The 15,631-nt window shown below is 49.2% G+C and overlaps 1 protein-coding gene across 1 annotated transcript; it reads left to right on the top strand.

The window, feature by feature from the left end:
• Nucleotides 1–2,838: 2,838 nt before the first annotated feature.
• Nucleotides 2,839–15,025, top strand: LOC147096278 (zinc-binding protein A33-like). The gene is made up of 5 exons (XM_085973882.1): nucleotides 2,839–3,766; nucleotides 3,860–4,093; nucleotides 9,235–9,257; nucleotides 9,357–9,472; nucleotides 13,714–15,025. Exons 1-5 carry the CDS (start codon nucleotides 3,173–3,175, stop codon nucleotides 14,262–14,264), a joined length of 1,518 nt encoding a protein of 505 aa, XP_085830008.1. The 5' UTR covers nucleotides 2,839–3,172; the 3' UTR covers nucleotides 14,265–15,025.
• Nucleotides 15,026–15,631: the final 606 nt, after the last annotated feature.

Raw genomic sequence — 15,631 nt, 5'->3', positions numbered from 1 at the left:
CTGGCGGGGTCCGCGGGGGGGTCGGCGGTTGTCGGGGCTGGCGGGGTCGGCGGTTGTCGGGGCCGGCGGGGTCCGCGGGGGGGTCGGCGGTTGTCGGGGCTGGCGGGGTCGGCGGTTGTCGGGGCCGGCGGGGTCCGCGGGGGGGTTGTCGGGGCTGGCGGGGTCGGCGGTTGTCGGGGCTGGCGGGGTCGGCGGTTGTCGGGGCTGGCGGGGTCGGCGGTTGTCGGGGCTGGCGGGGTCGGCGGGGGGGTCGTGCGCACGACTTACCCTTTATCCGAACTTCCGCAACCGGAACCCTCTAAAAACCGAAGGTTTTTTCGTTCAGCGTAAGTCGTACGCACGACTTACGCTGAACGAAAAAACCTTCGGTTTTTAGAGGGTTTCGGTTTTCGGAAGTCCGGATAAAGGGTAGTCTACCTGTACTTTCATATAATTTATATATACTCTTTTCTTATATTTAGTGGTTGTCCCTCTGTTTATGGCAAGCTGTAACATAGTGTGCCACTAGTGTTACACAATTTCTCTCTTCCCCTAGTAGGTATGGGAGTTTTTGGTCGTCATTCAAATTTCTGAATTCCGGGCATATTTTTGTGAATTTTGGGTAGAAATTCTCCCTTATGTCCTGATATTTTCTACAAGCTGTGAGGAAGTGCATCTCTGTCTCCACCACTCCCTGACTGCAGTGAGAGCATATCCTGTCCTCTCTTGGTAGCCGGGTCTGCCTGTGTCTACCTTTTTCGATCGCCAGGTTATGTTCACTAAGTCTGTACATTGTCAAGGTTTTTCTCAGTTTGCTATCCTTTACCATGGTCAGGTAATCAGCCATGTTGTATTGTCTGTTTAGGGCCAAGTAGCAATTGAGTTTGCTTTGGGTTTTTGTTGTTTCTGCCCAATGTGACAGATATTTTTCCTTTTGCTTAGCGACGATTGTGTTGGGTCGAATTCTTTGTGTTACGCTGTCACTGTCCTGGGGCTGGTTATTGTTAGTAGTGTTAGTAGTTACTTCACTGAGTCCCAGGACTAGTTGACTGAGGGTATTCTTCTTTATGGTCCTCTCTTGGCATTTCAGGGCTTTGTAATGATAGCATTGGGGGTTGCTCATTTCTAGGTGTTTCCAAAATTTGGAGGCTCTTTTTTGGATAGTGATTATTAATGGATATTGGCCTAGTTCTGCCCTGCATGCATTGTTTACGGTTTTCCTTTGAGTCTGGAGGATACATTTACAGAATTCTGCATGCAGGATCTCAATTGGGTGTTTGTCCCATTTTGCAAATTCTTGTTGTGTTAGTGGTCCCCACACCTCACTGCCATAGAGTGCAATTGGTTCAATTACTGATTTGAAAATTTTGAGCCAAATGCTAATTGGGATTTCTATTTGGATTGATTTTTTAATGGCATAGAAAGCCCTTCTTGCTTTCTCTTTCAGTTCATTCACAGCCAGTTTGAAATTTCCCGTAGAACTGATTTTTAAGCCCAAGTATGTGTAGTTAGTGGTTTGTTCAATTTTGGTTGTTCCTAGTGTGAAATTTATTTTGGGTCCCTGATGTCTGCATCTTTGCTGGAACACAAGGACTTTGTTTTTTTGGGGATTTATTGTCAGGGCCCAAGTCTGGCAGTACGACTCCAGCAGATCCAGGTTCTGCTGTAGACCCTTCTTAGTTGGTGACAGCAGAACCAGGTCGTCTGCATAGAGGAGGAATTTAACCTTGGATTCATATAGGGTGAGGCCGGGTGCTGTAGATTGTTCAAGTAGTTTTGCCAATTCATTTATGTAAATATTAAAGAGTGTCAGTGAGATTGGCGAGCCCTGCGTCACCCCCCGCCCCTGTGGGAAGTATTTTGTTTGTCTCCAATTTTAACTGCACATTTGTTGTTTGTATATATTGATTTAATTACATCATATGTTTTTCCCCCTACCCCGCTTTCGATAAGTTTCAGGAATAAACCGTCGTGCCAGATGGAATCGAAAGCCTTCTGGAAATCTATAAAGCATGCGTAGATTTTGCTTTTGTTTTGATGAACGTGTTTGTCAATTAGGGTCTGTAGGGTGAAGATATGATCTGATGTTCTATAGTTTGGCAGGAATCCAATTTGGCTTTTACTCAAGACATTGTGCTCCTCAAGGAAGTTTATGTCTTTTGTTTATGATACTACAGAATGCCTTCCCCAGGTTACTGTTTACACAGATGCCTCGATAGTTATTTGGGTCGACTTTGTCCCCACTTTTGTATATGGGCGTTATGTGTCCTTTGTTCCAGATATCAGGGAAGTAACCGACACTCAGAACCAAGTTGAAGAGTTTTAGGATAGCCAGTTTCATTTTATCGTCTGTGTGTTTAATCATCTTGTTTAGTATGCCATCTGCCCCGCAAGCTTTTCCTGGTCGCAGGTCCTTGAGTTTTTCAAAAAGTTCTTTTTCTGTTATTGTGGAGTCTAGCGGGTTTTGGTTATCTTTTATGGCCATTTCTAGCTTTTCCAGTTTTTTGCATATTTGGTGTTGCTCTGGCCTTAGTGTGTTTTTCTGGTATAATTTTTCAAAGTGGTTTTCCCATGTGTCTCCATTTTGAATGGCCAATTCGTCGTGTTGTTTTTTGTGTAATTATTCCAGTTGTCCCAGAAACAATTGGAATCAATGGATTCCTCAATGGAGCTGAGTGTATTCTTAATATATTGCTCTTTTTTGGTTCTGAGTGTGTTTCTGTATTGTGTTAGTGTCTGACAATAAGTAAGGCGTAATTCCTCGTTTTCTGGATGTCTGTGTTTTTGGTTTGATATTTTTCTAAGTTTTTTCCTCATGTTATGGCAATCTGGGTCAAACCATTTTTCATAGTTTTTTGTTTTGGGTTTGTTCTTGCGAGCTTTCAAGTTTGACCTTGTTGCCAAATTATCAAAAATATTGTCTCCCTCCCCCCACTGCCAACACCCCAGGAACCTTCACCCTCCCGGCCAGGGTTCAATTATTCCCCTCCATGCTCTAACCCTGTTTGTCCTTCACACTGCTCTAGGTTGTGTCTCCCTGTGTAAAAGTCAACGGGACATAGACAAGTTTATAATAATAATTCCCTGAGTATTGCAGTGAACTTCATCGGGAAATCGCTGAACTGAAGGTGTTCGGCAGCAGAGAAACATCGACACTGTAAGCGGTTTGAATCAGGAAGTGCTGAGGGTGAACATGGCTTCCAGACAACAGGCCGAGAGTTTGACCGAGGAGGCTATTTGTCCCATTTGTCTTGAATTCTTCACCGATCCGGTTTCACTGGAGTGTGGGCACAACTTCTGCCGCTCCTGTATCACACAGTGTTGGGGAAAGGAGACAAACTCCTGCCCAGAATGTAAAGAGGAGTTTCCGGAAATAAACCTCAAGAATAATCGGGCCTTAGCGAGTCTGGCCGAGAAAGCTCGAAAATTAACCTTGAATCCGAAAGAGAAGGAAAGTAAACTTCACTGTGAGGAACATCAGGAAGAACTGAAGCTGTTTTGTGAAACTGACAAGAAATTGATCTGTCTGATTTGTAGAGATGCGCGGGAACACAGAGAGCACCGCTTCATGCCCATTAAAGAAGCTGTTGGAATCTACAAGGTAAAAGGGAACAGATTTGATCACCTGATTATTTTATCACATTTTCATGGTCTAACACTTTTATTCTGTGATTTTCTCTTCCAATCCCAGGATCAGCTGAAATCTTCCTTAGATTCTCTCACAGAGAATAAATCGATGGTCCTTGAAACGGAATTAAAACAGAAACAGCAGATTTCCGCAGTTAGGGTAAGGTCTCCCTGTGCTGATTTTCTGGGATCTCGGTTAGTTTTGTTCCCTTTATCGCGGTACATTAATTATGTTTCACATTTCATTTGGTAGGAACAGTCGAGCAGTCTGCAGACCCGCATCACATCCGAGTTCACTAAAATGCACCAGATTCTCAGTGAGAAAGAGCAACGTTTAATCAGAGATTTTAGGGAACAAGAGGGGAAGATTCTTGAAACAATGGAGAAAAACCTCCGAGAAATTCAAGAGAATTTAAATTCTATTCAGGAGAAACTCTCAAAGTGGCAGAAACAGATGGAGCAAAAAGACGGGCTGACATTTCTGAAGGTGAGGATTATATTGCGGGTCAGTTCAGTGAAACTTCACACAGTCACAAAATAACCGATGATAACTGAAATAAATGCAGCATTTGCTGAATAATTCGAAACTGATTTAAACCGATTGTTTTGTCTATTCCGGGGCGGTTCTGTTCTTGTCACCGAACTAACCGGCTCCCACACTATCCACAGAATCCCGGGAATACCTGCAACCTCCCGGGAATGAATTGCTGTGATCGTGATATTTTGCTTGTAATTATTTCCGTGTTGCGCAAGTTTAATATTTTCCTGGCACTCAGATTGCAATCCAGTTACAGTTCCATGTTGTGAGTGTGTGGGTGTGTCTGGTGCGGTGGGTGTGAGAGTCACTGTGCCTGTGAGTGACACTGATATTGAGTTCCAGTATCTGACACACAAATCAGGCTTTTCAACTACTTACAATCATAGAATCCCACAACACAAAAGGCCCATTGTGCCTGTGCCGGCTCTTTGAAAGAGCTGTGCAATTAGACCCACTCCCCCTGCTCTTTCCCCACAGCCCTGCAATATTTTCCTTTTCAAGTATATGTCCAATTCCATTTTGTAAGCAGTTCTTAAATCTACTTCCTGTCAGTCAGTGCATTCCAGGTCATCACAAGTCATTGTCAAGAAATCCCCACTCTCTTATTTTGCTAATTATCTCAGCGGTTTGTGAATGTGATCCCCCAAGTCTCTCTGTTCCTGCACCACATTTAAAATTGTACCATTTAGTTTATATTGCCTCTGTGATGAAATATATGCCTTCATCAGCCCATGTGTTTTTACCTGCTTGTATTGTGTGAACCACCCCCTTTTGTTCCTATTGTGTGTATTGGCTACGCCCCTGTCTTTTGCCATATAAAGGTCTCAAAAGCTGTATGAGTCATTCCTACCAGACGAACCCGATGTGGGAAGACCTGTAATGCTGCAATGTTCTTAGTGATTAAAAGCCTTCAGTTGAATCCTTGTCTTTGAGTCATTGATGGCATATCAATTTTAATCACTAAAACACCAAGATGGATCGACTCCTGAAACCAGAGCGCTTGGATCTGGACCCCCATGCCTCAGACGCAGCCACACAGTTCGGACACTGGTTCCAATGCTTCGAATTTTTCATTGCAAACTCATCCACCACCATAGCAACCGCAACCGCTACCGGAGACATGAAACTGGGAATCCTGCGAAACTGGGTGAGCCATCGGGTCTCCCCTCTCATCCAAGATGCCACCAGCTACGGGGATGCCTGCACCATCCTGAAGGCCCACTACGTGCGGCCAATAAACGAGGTGTACGCCAGGCATCTTCTGACTACTCGCACGCAGCGGCATGGTGAGTCACTAGAGGACTTTATACTAAGCCTAAAAGTACTGGGCAGAGACTGTAACTGTAAGGCCGTGTCTGCCATCGCGTACACGGAGGAGCTGATTCGAGACTCCCTTATTGCGGGCCTCAGTTCAAATTACATTCGGCAGAAACTGTTTGAAAAGGAAGGACTGGACTTAAAATAGGCTATAGATATAGCGCGATCGCTGGATATGGCCCAGAAGAACTCTGAATCCTGTTCCCCAGGCCACGCGGCCCATTCCCCTCGTGCGCGCCGTGGGGGCCGCCATCTTGGAAGCCATCTTCACCTCCCAGGTCTCAGGCCAGCCCAGCACCATCGGAGCCCCAGCCTCCACCCAGGAGCCCCACTACTGCCGCGATGCATCGGGGCCCGAAATGCTACTTCTGCAGCCAGGACAAACACTCCAGGCATCTGTGCCCAGCGAAGGGCACCACCTGTTCTAAATGCGGGAAGAAAGGACATTTCAGCAAAGTCTGCAGAGGGAACCCCGCCTCCAACTCCACCACCGCCGCGTGCGCGCCGTGGGAGTGGCCATCTTGGAAGCCATCTTGTCCACCCTCATGGAGTCCACCATCTTGCCCCGACTACACGGACCTCCAGGACCCACTGGTGGCCTCGATCACAGTGGATCAATCCAGGCCACATCCGTTGTCTAAATCGATGATGGACATAGAGGTAAACGGGAACAAGGTTAAATGCTTGATTGACTGCGGGAGCACCGAAAGCTTTATTCATCCTAGCCTGGTAAAACGACTTTCACTAACGATAGTCCCCACACAGGGCAAAATCGCCATGGCCGATAAGACTCATACCTCAAAAATTACAGGTTTCTGCGCGGTTATGTTGTCGGTAAAAGGCAATGATTACAGAGATTTTAAACTATTGATAATGCCAGATCTCTGTGTGAGCGTGATCTTGGGTCTGGACTTCCAGTGCCACCACCAAAGTATCACGCTTACCTACGGTGGGTCCCAGCCACCCCTCACAGTGTGCGGTCTGGCTACCCTGAACGTCAAGCCGCCCTCTCTGTTCGCCAACCTCGCACCCAACTGTCGACCCATAGCGACCAAGAGTAGGCGGTACAGCTGGGAGGACAGACGGTTCATTGCGTCGGAAGTAGAAAGACTCAAGCGGGAGGGTATCATCGAATGCAGTACCAGCCCGTGGCGCGCCCAGGTAGTAGTAGTTAAGGGTAGCGAAAAGAAGCGGCTGGTGATAGATTATAGCCAGACGGTTAATCTATACACCCAGCTAGACGCCTACCCTCTGCCCCGCATAGCGGATATGGTTAACCAAATCGCGCAATACCGGGTGTTTTCCACCATCGACCTAAAATCGGCATACCACCAGCTCCCCATTAGGCCGGAGGACCGTCCATACACCGCCTTCGAGGCGAACGGACGTCTCTACCACTTCCTCAGAGTCCCCTTTGGGGTAACGAACGGGGTCTCGGTCTTCCAGCGGGAGATGGACCGCATGGTCGATGAGAACCAGTTAACAGCCACCTACCCATACCTAGACAACGTCACCATCTGCGGCCACGACCAGCAAGACCACGACTCGAACCTTGCGAGATTTCTGAAAACCGCCCTCAGACTCAATCTCACCTACAACGAGGATAAGTGTGTCTTTAGCACCACGCGCCTCTGTATCCTGGGCTGCGTGGTGGAAAACGGGGAAATCGGTCCGGACCCCGACCGATTGCGCCCCCTATGGGAGCTACCCCTACCAAACACTCCCAAGGCCCTGAAAAGGTGCCTGGGGTTCTTCTCCTATTATGCCCAATGGGTCCCCAATTATTCCGACAAGGCCCGTCCCCTCCTGAAATCAACGTCCTTCCCGCTCACGGCCGAGGCCCACGCCGCCTTCAACAGCATTAAACACGACATTGAGAAGGCCGCGCTGCGGGCAGTGGACGAAAACATCCCTTTCCAGGTCGAAAGCGATGCGTCCGACTTCGCTTTAGCAGCCACCCTCAACCAGGATGGGCGGCCCGTAGCCTTTTTCTCAAGAACCCTCCAAGGGCCCGAGATCAGGCACTCCTCAGTAGAGAAGGAGGCCCAGGCCATAGTGGAGGCAGTGCGGCACTGGAGGCACTACCTAGCCGGCAAACGCTTCACCCTGCTTACCGACCAGCGGTCGGTAGCCTTCATGTTTAACAACAAACAGAGGGGGAAGATCAAGAACGACAAAATTCTCAGGTGGCGGATCGAACTCTCCACGTTTGAGTACGACATAATATATAGGCCGGGGGCACTCAACGAATCCCCCGACGCCCTATCACGAGGGATGTGTGCCAGCATCCAGGGGGACAGGCTACAGGGCCTCCACAATGGCCTCTGCCACCCGGGGGTCACCCGGCTATTCCACTTTATAAAATCCCGTAACCTTCCCTATTCCATCGAGGAGGTCCGGTCTATGACCAGGGACTGCTGCACTTGTGCGGAATGCAAGCCCCGTTTTTTCAGGCCCGACCGAGCCCACCTGATCAAAGCTACACGGCCATTCGAGCGCCTGAGCTTAGATTTCAAGGGACCACTCCCCTCCACCAACCGCAATGTGTACTTTCTCAACATTGTGGACGAGTACTCCCGCTTCCCATTCGCCTACCCCTGCCCAGACATGACCAGTGCCACGGTCATCAAGTGCCTCGGCAACCTGTTTTGCACGTTCGGCATGCCTAACTACATCCACACTGACAGGGGGGCGTCGTTCATGAGCGATGAACTGTGCCAATACCTGCTGTCAAAGGGGATAGCCACGAGTCGGACCACTAGTTATAACCCCCGGGGTAATGGGCAAGTGGAGAGGGAGAACGCGACAGTGTGGAAGGTCACCTTAGCACTAAGATCTAAAGGCCTCCCCACCTCCCGCTGGCAGGAGGTCCTCCCAGACGTACTCCACTCGATAAGGTCGCTACTATGTACTGCTACTAACGCCACTCCCCACGAGAAGATGTTTGTTTTTCCCCGCAAATCAACCTCAGGAGTATCCCTACCCTCGTGGCTCTCCACCCCAGGGACAGTCCTGTTACGGAAGCATGTGAGGGGCCACAAAACGGATCCCCTCGTGGAGGCAGTACACCTACTCCACGCAAACCCACAGTACGCGTACGTCAAGCACGCCGACGGGCGTGAAGACACCGTGTCCATAAAGGACCTCGCTTCGGCAGGAAGCGACAACGACGACCCATCACCACCACCCCCAGAAGAACCTCCACCATCCCCAGAGGTATCCTCACCGCCCCCAGAAGTACCTGCAACACCCCCAGCACATGGGTATGCCCAGGAGGGCACCACGGACTCCCGGTCGGAACCCGAGGTACTGTTGCGACGTTCAGGAAGGACTATCACACCCCCGGACAGACTAAATCTGTAGAAGGGGTGAATGTGATGAAATATATGCCTTCATCAGCCCATGTGTTTTTACCTGCTTGTATTGTGTGAACCACCCCCTTTTGTTCCTATTGTGTGTATTGGCTACGCCCCTGTCTTTTGCCATATAAAGGTCTCAAAAGCTGTATGAGTCATTCCTACCAGACGAACCCGATGTGGGAAGACCTGTAATGCTGCAATGTTCTTAGTGATTAAAAGCCTTCAGTTGAATCCTTGTCTTTGAGTCATTGATGGCATATCAGCCTCTCCTCATTCTTCCTTCCAAAATGCATCACTTCACACTTCTCTGTGTTAAATTCTACCTGCCCTGTGTCTGCTCATTTCACCAGCCTGTCTGTGTCCTCCTGAAGTCTTTTACTATCCTCCTCACTGTTTGTGTTTTATTTATTTCAGGAGGAAGCTTGTCAGAAGAGGAGGTAGGACATGCTTTTTACTGAAACTCTGCACAGTTTGGTAAAATAACTCAGAAAAGTGTTAAATGTTGATTTATAACATCAACTGTTGAATATTTACAGGATTAGTGAGGACAGTCAAGTACTGTCAGTAGCAGATGACGCCCTGTCTATCGGAGAGTTCAACGGCCCTTTACAGTACACAGCGTGGAGAGAAATGATAGATGCCATTAACCCCGGTAAAACTCTTATATTCCTTTTCCTGATTTATAAATCCAGATGATAATAGACTGAAAGGGCCCCCAGACCCCGGATTAAATGATCACTGATGTTCATGTCTAGTCTTGACGCCAGGAGTCTTTTCTCTGGATAAGGGAGGGCTTGAGGTGATCTTATTGAAGTATTCAAGATCCTAAACCGCAGAGAAGATAAACATCCACAGGTTTAACACTGTCACAAAGTCTACAACAAAGTAGCGATCGTCTCAAACTGAGAAAAGGGAGGGTGAGAGGCAGTTTGGATTGAGCAAGGTTGGGTTTTTGAGTGACCCCATTGATCGGGCAGACAGTGAGCCCACTGCTTGGTATCGCGCCTTTCACGACCTCAGGACGTCCCAAAGTGCTTTGCAGCCAATGAAGAGTTTTTAAAGTGTAGTCACTGTTGTAATGTAGGAAACGCCACAACCAATTTCTGCACAGCAAGCTCCCACAAACAGCAAAGTGATAATGATCAGATGACCTGCTTTGGTGATGTTGGTTGAGGGACAAGTATTGGCCAGGACACCGGAGAGAACGAACTCCTTGCGCTGGATTCCTATTTCGCGGCTGCGACACCATATCCCGGCGGGCATTGGTGGGAACCAGGTGGGAAGCACTGCGTGTGATTTTTGCCTCATTACTGCTCCGTTTACACTTTAAATCCGGGCGATAGTGAGACGTAAATCACTCCCAAATACTTTATGCAGAGGGTATGGAAAGTAAGGGAGGCAGAGTTGTCTGAAGGTATCAGCAGCTTCAAGAGAGAGTTTGATAAGAAGCTGGCAAAAAACTGTAAACCCAAATAGGACTGAGCTGCCTGGGCTTGGAGAGTGGAATTGTGAGGGCTGAGGAGAGGGGAGGTCTAATTTGGACCCCCTGCCCTATTGGACACCCTGCCCTATATCACAGCAGAAAATACACTTCAAAAGTAATACATTGTGTGAAGTGCTTTGAGACATTTGTCAGGAACATTAGAAATGTCAGTTTCTCCTTCAGGTGTAATTGCAGTGTATTTATTTCCAACACATCCCTTATGCTGGACTCTGTCTTACCTGTGAAATATTTTACTCACAACAGTACTTTCCTTGTGGCCTTTGAAAACAGCTGCTTAAACCCGAGTTTAGAACCACGCTAGAAAGTCATCGCATCACCTTTGAAAGCAGCTTCACACAGTGACACTAATCCCATCATCACTCACTTCCACCTAGACTCTCACCCACTTTCTCTGATCTGCTTTGAGTTATTCACAGTTCTTACTTCAGTTCTTAAATTCACATCAATGTATGTTCTGATATTTTATACCAATATTCCTACTGGATAAAACATCAACATTCGGTTCAATGTTTGGTATTTTTATTTTTATTCTCTCGCTGCATTATTCTCTTTATTTTACATATCCATGGTGCAAGTAACCAATCAGAAGCCAGGCTGCCTGTCTTACTGAGATTGTATTCTCTGCTGGACCCACCTCCTGCTCCATTGACCCCATTCCCACTAAACTGCTGCCCACCCAACTTCTCTTCCTGGTTTCCTGTTAGCTCACATTGTAAATGGTTCCCTCTCCTCACGTCCTATCCAGCTCCTTTTCAAATCCAATGTCACCACAACCTTCCTCAAAATTACCCACCCTCTATCCCTCTGTCCTTGCACTTGATCTCCAACCTTACTTTCTTCTACAAAGTCCTTGACCGTACGATCACTTCTGAAACCCCTGGTCATTTTGCCACAACTGCGTGTTTGAACCACACTAACCAGATTTTCATCCCTGTCATCATAGCCCCAAAGTGGCCCTAATAAAGGTCGCAAATGACATGCTCTGTGACAGTGAGTATAGCGCATTTTCCCTCCTCATCCTCCTGGGGTTCTCTGCAAACATTGACCATTCTCCTCCAATGTCTCTCCTCAATTGTCCTACTCAGTGGGACTGCCTTTACTTGGTTCACATTTGCCTATTTGATCGTAACCAGAGTATCTCCAGCAATGGCTTCTCTTCCCGCCCCCGCACGGCACCCCAGGAGATTCTCAAGTATTTATTCTTGGTCTTCTTCTCTCACTGATCTACATGTTGCCACTTGTCAACCTCATCCACAGAAACAGGCTCAGTTTCCAGATGTACACCGATGGTACCCAGCGCTACCTCTCCACCACCTCTCTTGACCCCTCCACCGCCAGTGTGTTGTCCAACAGATTATCTGGAATCCAGTTATGGAGGAGCCAGAATTTTTTCCAGTTAAACATTGGGATGATTTAAGCCATCAGTTTGGAAATTGTCAACAACTCTGCATCCTGGCCACCAACTCCACCCCCTCCTTGGCCACTGTCTCAGGCTGAACCAGACCCTTGCTGTTCTATTCAATCTGGAATTGCACTGCTGATTGTGATCAATCTAAGAGTGTCTGGGACTTTGTCTCCAGTACATGGTGTATCCTGTCTCTCCCATTTCCTCTGCTGAGCTTTTTAATTTAGTTTCCCTCGGTTGTTTTTGGTTCTCTCTTCCTTTCTGCAGCAGTTCCCTCCTCATTGTTTTCTCTTTACCTTTTTCCTTCTCTTCTCTCTATTCTCCTGCTGTCGGTACTTTCCCCCTCTCCACACATCGACAGCGCTGATTAGTGGTGTGTGGGTCACGCCTCCAGAGAGAGATTGCGGGCAAAATTAGTCTGGGTGGTAACACAGAATGGGCGATAGTAAATCAGTGGCCCATTTTACATTGTGCCCAATATTAATTCCCATTGAAGTTAATGGAAACGAATATTGAGGGAGCGCGATACGAGCTGCTGATTGTCTATCACCTAAAACAGTCCAGGACCAATTTCACCCACTGTGTCTCCAGGACACATTAGAGTTTCTGTCAACGATTCCTTGACTTCACCTGACGAAGGAGCAGCGCTCCGAAAGCTTGTGATTTCAAATAAAACTGTTGGACTATAACCTGGTGTTGTGTGACTTCTAACATTTGTCCACCCCAGTCCAACACCGGCATCTCCACACCATTGTTAATTCTCAAAGACCCTTGATGCACTCTGCAGACACTGAGAATAGCGGGAGACTGGGGCTGCAGAGTTCCTCACAGTGGCTCAAGATCAGAGCAGGATGTCAGAGGCGAAACAAAGCTCCAAAAAGCGCAACTAACACCCCTTCCCCCTCCCGCTCTCTCTCCCCTCCCCTCCCCTCCCCATCCCAGGGTCTCTCCCCTCCCCCTCCCGCTCTCTCTCCCCTCCCGCTCTCTCTCCCCTCCCCTCCCCGTCCCAGGGTCTCTCCCCTCCCCCTCTCTCTCCCCCCTCACTCTCCCCCCATTCTTTCTCCCCACCCCCACTCTCCCTCCCCTCCCCTCCCCCCTCCCCCCATTCTCTCTCCCCACCCCCGTTCTCTCTCCTCTCCGCCTTCCGTTCTCTCCACTCCCCTCCCGTTCTCTCTCTGCCCACTCTCCCTCCCCCCTCCCCTCTCGCTCTCTCCCCCCTCCCCTCTCGCTCTCTCCCCTCCCCCTCTCTCTCCCTCCCCCATTCTTTCTCCCCACCCCTGCTCTCTCTCCCCTCCGCCTTCCGTTCTCTCCACTCCCCTCCACCCACTCTCTCTCCCCCTCCCGCTCTCTGCCTTCCCCCACCCCCCCGCTCTCGCTGCCCTCCTCCTCCCCTCCCCATCCCGCCTCCCTCCCCTCCCCTCCCCATCACGCCTCCCGCTCCCCTCACTCACTCTCTCCCCTCCTGCTTCTCTCCTCCCCCTCCTCTGCTGTCTCCTCTCTCCCTCCCACTATCTTACCCATCCCCCTCCCACTCTCTCCCCTCTCCACCCCACTCTCACTCCCCCCACTCTCACTCCCTCTCCCCCACTCTCACTCCCCCACTCTGTCCTCCTCCCCCACACAACTGCCCTCCCCCACTCTCTCTCCCCCTCCCCCTGCTACTCTCTCTCCCCCTCCCGCACTCTCTCCCCTCCCTCCCTCTCTCTCTACCCCCTCAAGCTCTCTCCCCTTTCCAACTCCCTCCGCGCTCCCCCCCCACCAACCCCGCTCTCTCCCCTCCAGTGTTTCTCTGGTCTTTATCTCAGGGCACAGAATTGGGGGCGAAATCGACGTAAATCGACCCCACAGGGTGTAAACCCTGGAGTGACAGCAGATTCCTTGAACACAACCCAGAGCCCGAGTGGGCACTTTAAAAAGGAAAGAGTTTGAATAAATCACATCAAGAAATTAAATCACTGACTGTGTTATTTTAACTTTCCCCCAGCTCCAGCCTCTCTGACTCTGGATCCGAACACAGCGAATCCCAAGCTCATCCTGTCTGAGGACCGGACCAGTGTGAGACTTGGAGACAAACAGCAGCCGCTCCCTGACACCCCGGAGAGGTTTGATCCCTGGCCCTGTGTCCTGGGATCGGAGGGATTCACATCAGGGAGACACTACTGGGAGGTGGGGGTGGGGAACAAGACTGAGTGGGAGATCGGAGTGACCCGAGAGTCTGCCGGGAGGAAAGGGGGAATCGACTTGAGCCCTGTGACCGGATACTGCTCTGTGGGGCTGGAATCCGGAAGTGAATATTATGCCGGCACCTCCTCCTCCGATACCCTCCTCACCCCAAGTGTGAAGCCCCGGAAGATCGGGGTGTACCTGGACTATGAGGGCGGACAGGTGTCATTTTACAATGCGGACAACATGTCCCATCTCCACACTTTCACCCAAACTTTCACTGAGAGAATCTTTCCTATCTTCAGTCCGGGATGGAATGACGGCGGGAAAAACTCCGCCCCGCTGACAATCTGTGGGGTTAAAGATCTCTAACAGGTCCATTAAAAATTGCCAGGCTTTTCAGGAGTGAAATTAGGAAACACTTCTACACACAAAGGGTGGTAGAAATGTGGAACTCTTGTCCACAAACCGCAATTGCTGCCGGTCAATTGTAATTTTCATCCTGAGATTGATAGATTTTTGTTAACCAAAGATATTAAGCGATATGGGCCAAAGGTGGGTGTCTGGAGTTCAGTCACAGATCAGCCATGATCTGATTGAATGGTGGAACAGGCTCGAGGGGCTGAATGGGCTCTTCCTGTTCCTATCCTGAACTAATGGGGCTGATTTTAAGAGCCCCCGCCTGGTGTAACCGGAGTGAGAGTCGCCTGGAAATGGCACTAAAGTTTACACTGGAGCTTCAGCCATCGCCACCTTGGGTAGGATCCTGAGATGGGCAGTGGGAACGCCCGCCTGTTTCAGGGGGAAACAACGTCATTTACAAACCGGGGTCCCATGAAGTACAGAGGACCCGGATTGTAATTTTCAGATACAAATGGGCGGAGTGTGGGCGCGTTGAGCGACCGAACCAGCTGCTCTTCAAACACCCGCTGGAGGCCGCTCGGAAATCAGACAAAGTTTCTTTTCATTTTTTTTTAACAGACCTCTGTCGATCCTAACATCTACAGGTTAAAAAACATATTTCTGACATCATTTAACCATTACTTTCTGATTTACTTCATTTTGTTCACAAATATTTTCAACCTCCTTCGTGTTCCGCCCCCTTCAAGTACATTTCTTATTCTTTTTTCATAGAAGTGTGGAGTTTGCACATTCTCCCCGTGTTTGCGTGGGTTTCCTCCGGGTGCTCCGGTTTCCTCCCACAGTCCAAAGATGTGCAGGTTAGGTTGATTGGCTATGATAAATTGACCCTTAGTGTTAGGGGGATTAAATACATGGGGTTACGGGGATCGGGTGGGATATGTGTTGGTGTAGGGGTTACGGGGATCGGGTGGGATGTGTGTCGGTGCAGGCTCGATGGGCCGAAATGGCCTCTATCTGCACTGTGGGGTTTCTGTGATTCTGTGATTCTGTGATTCTGTGAAGTGCGAACATTCCATGTTGAAAGTTCCTTCTGGATTTTTTATATTCGTTCCTGGGATGTGGGGGTCGCTGGCAAGGCCAGCATTTACTGCCCATCCCTAATTGCCCTGAAGGTGTTGCTGAGCCGCCTTCTTCAAACGCTGCAGTCTGTGGGGTGAAGGTTCTCCCAGTGTTGTTAGGGAGGGAGTTCCAGGATTTTGACTCAGCAACAATGAAGGAATGGCCGATATATTTCCAAGTCAGGATGGTGTGTAACTTGGAGGGGAACTTGGAGGTGGTGGTGTTCCCATGTGCCTGCTGCCCTTGTCCTTCTAGGC

The sequence above is a fragment of the Somniosus microcephalus genome, unplaced genomic scaffold (genome assembly GCF_052327205.1).
Source record: "Somniosus microcephalus isolate GS21.2 unplaced genomic scaffold, FLI_Smic_1.0 unresolved_chr1, whole genome shotgun sequence".
Classification (NCBI taxonomy): domain Eukaryota; kingdom Metazoa; phylum Chordata; class Chondrichthyes; order Squaliformes; family Somniosidae; genus Somniosus; species Somniosus microcephalus.
The sequence above is the reverse complement of the archived record's forward strand: the minus strand, read 5'-3'. Positions and strand labels throughout refer to the sequence as shown.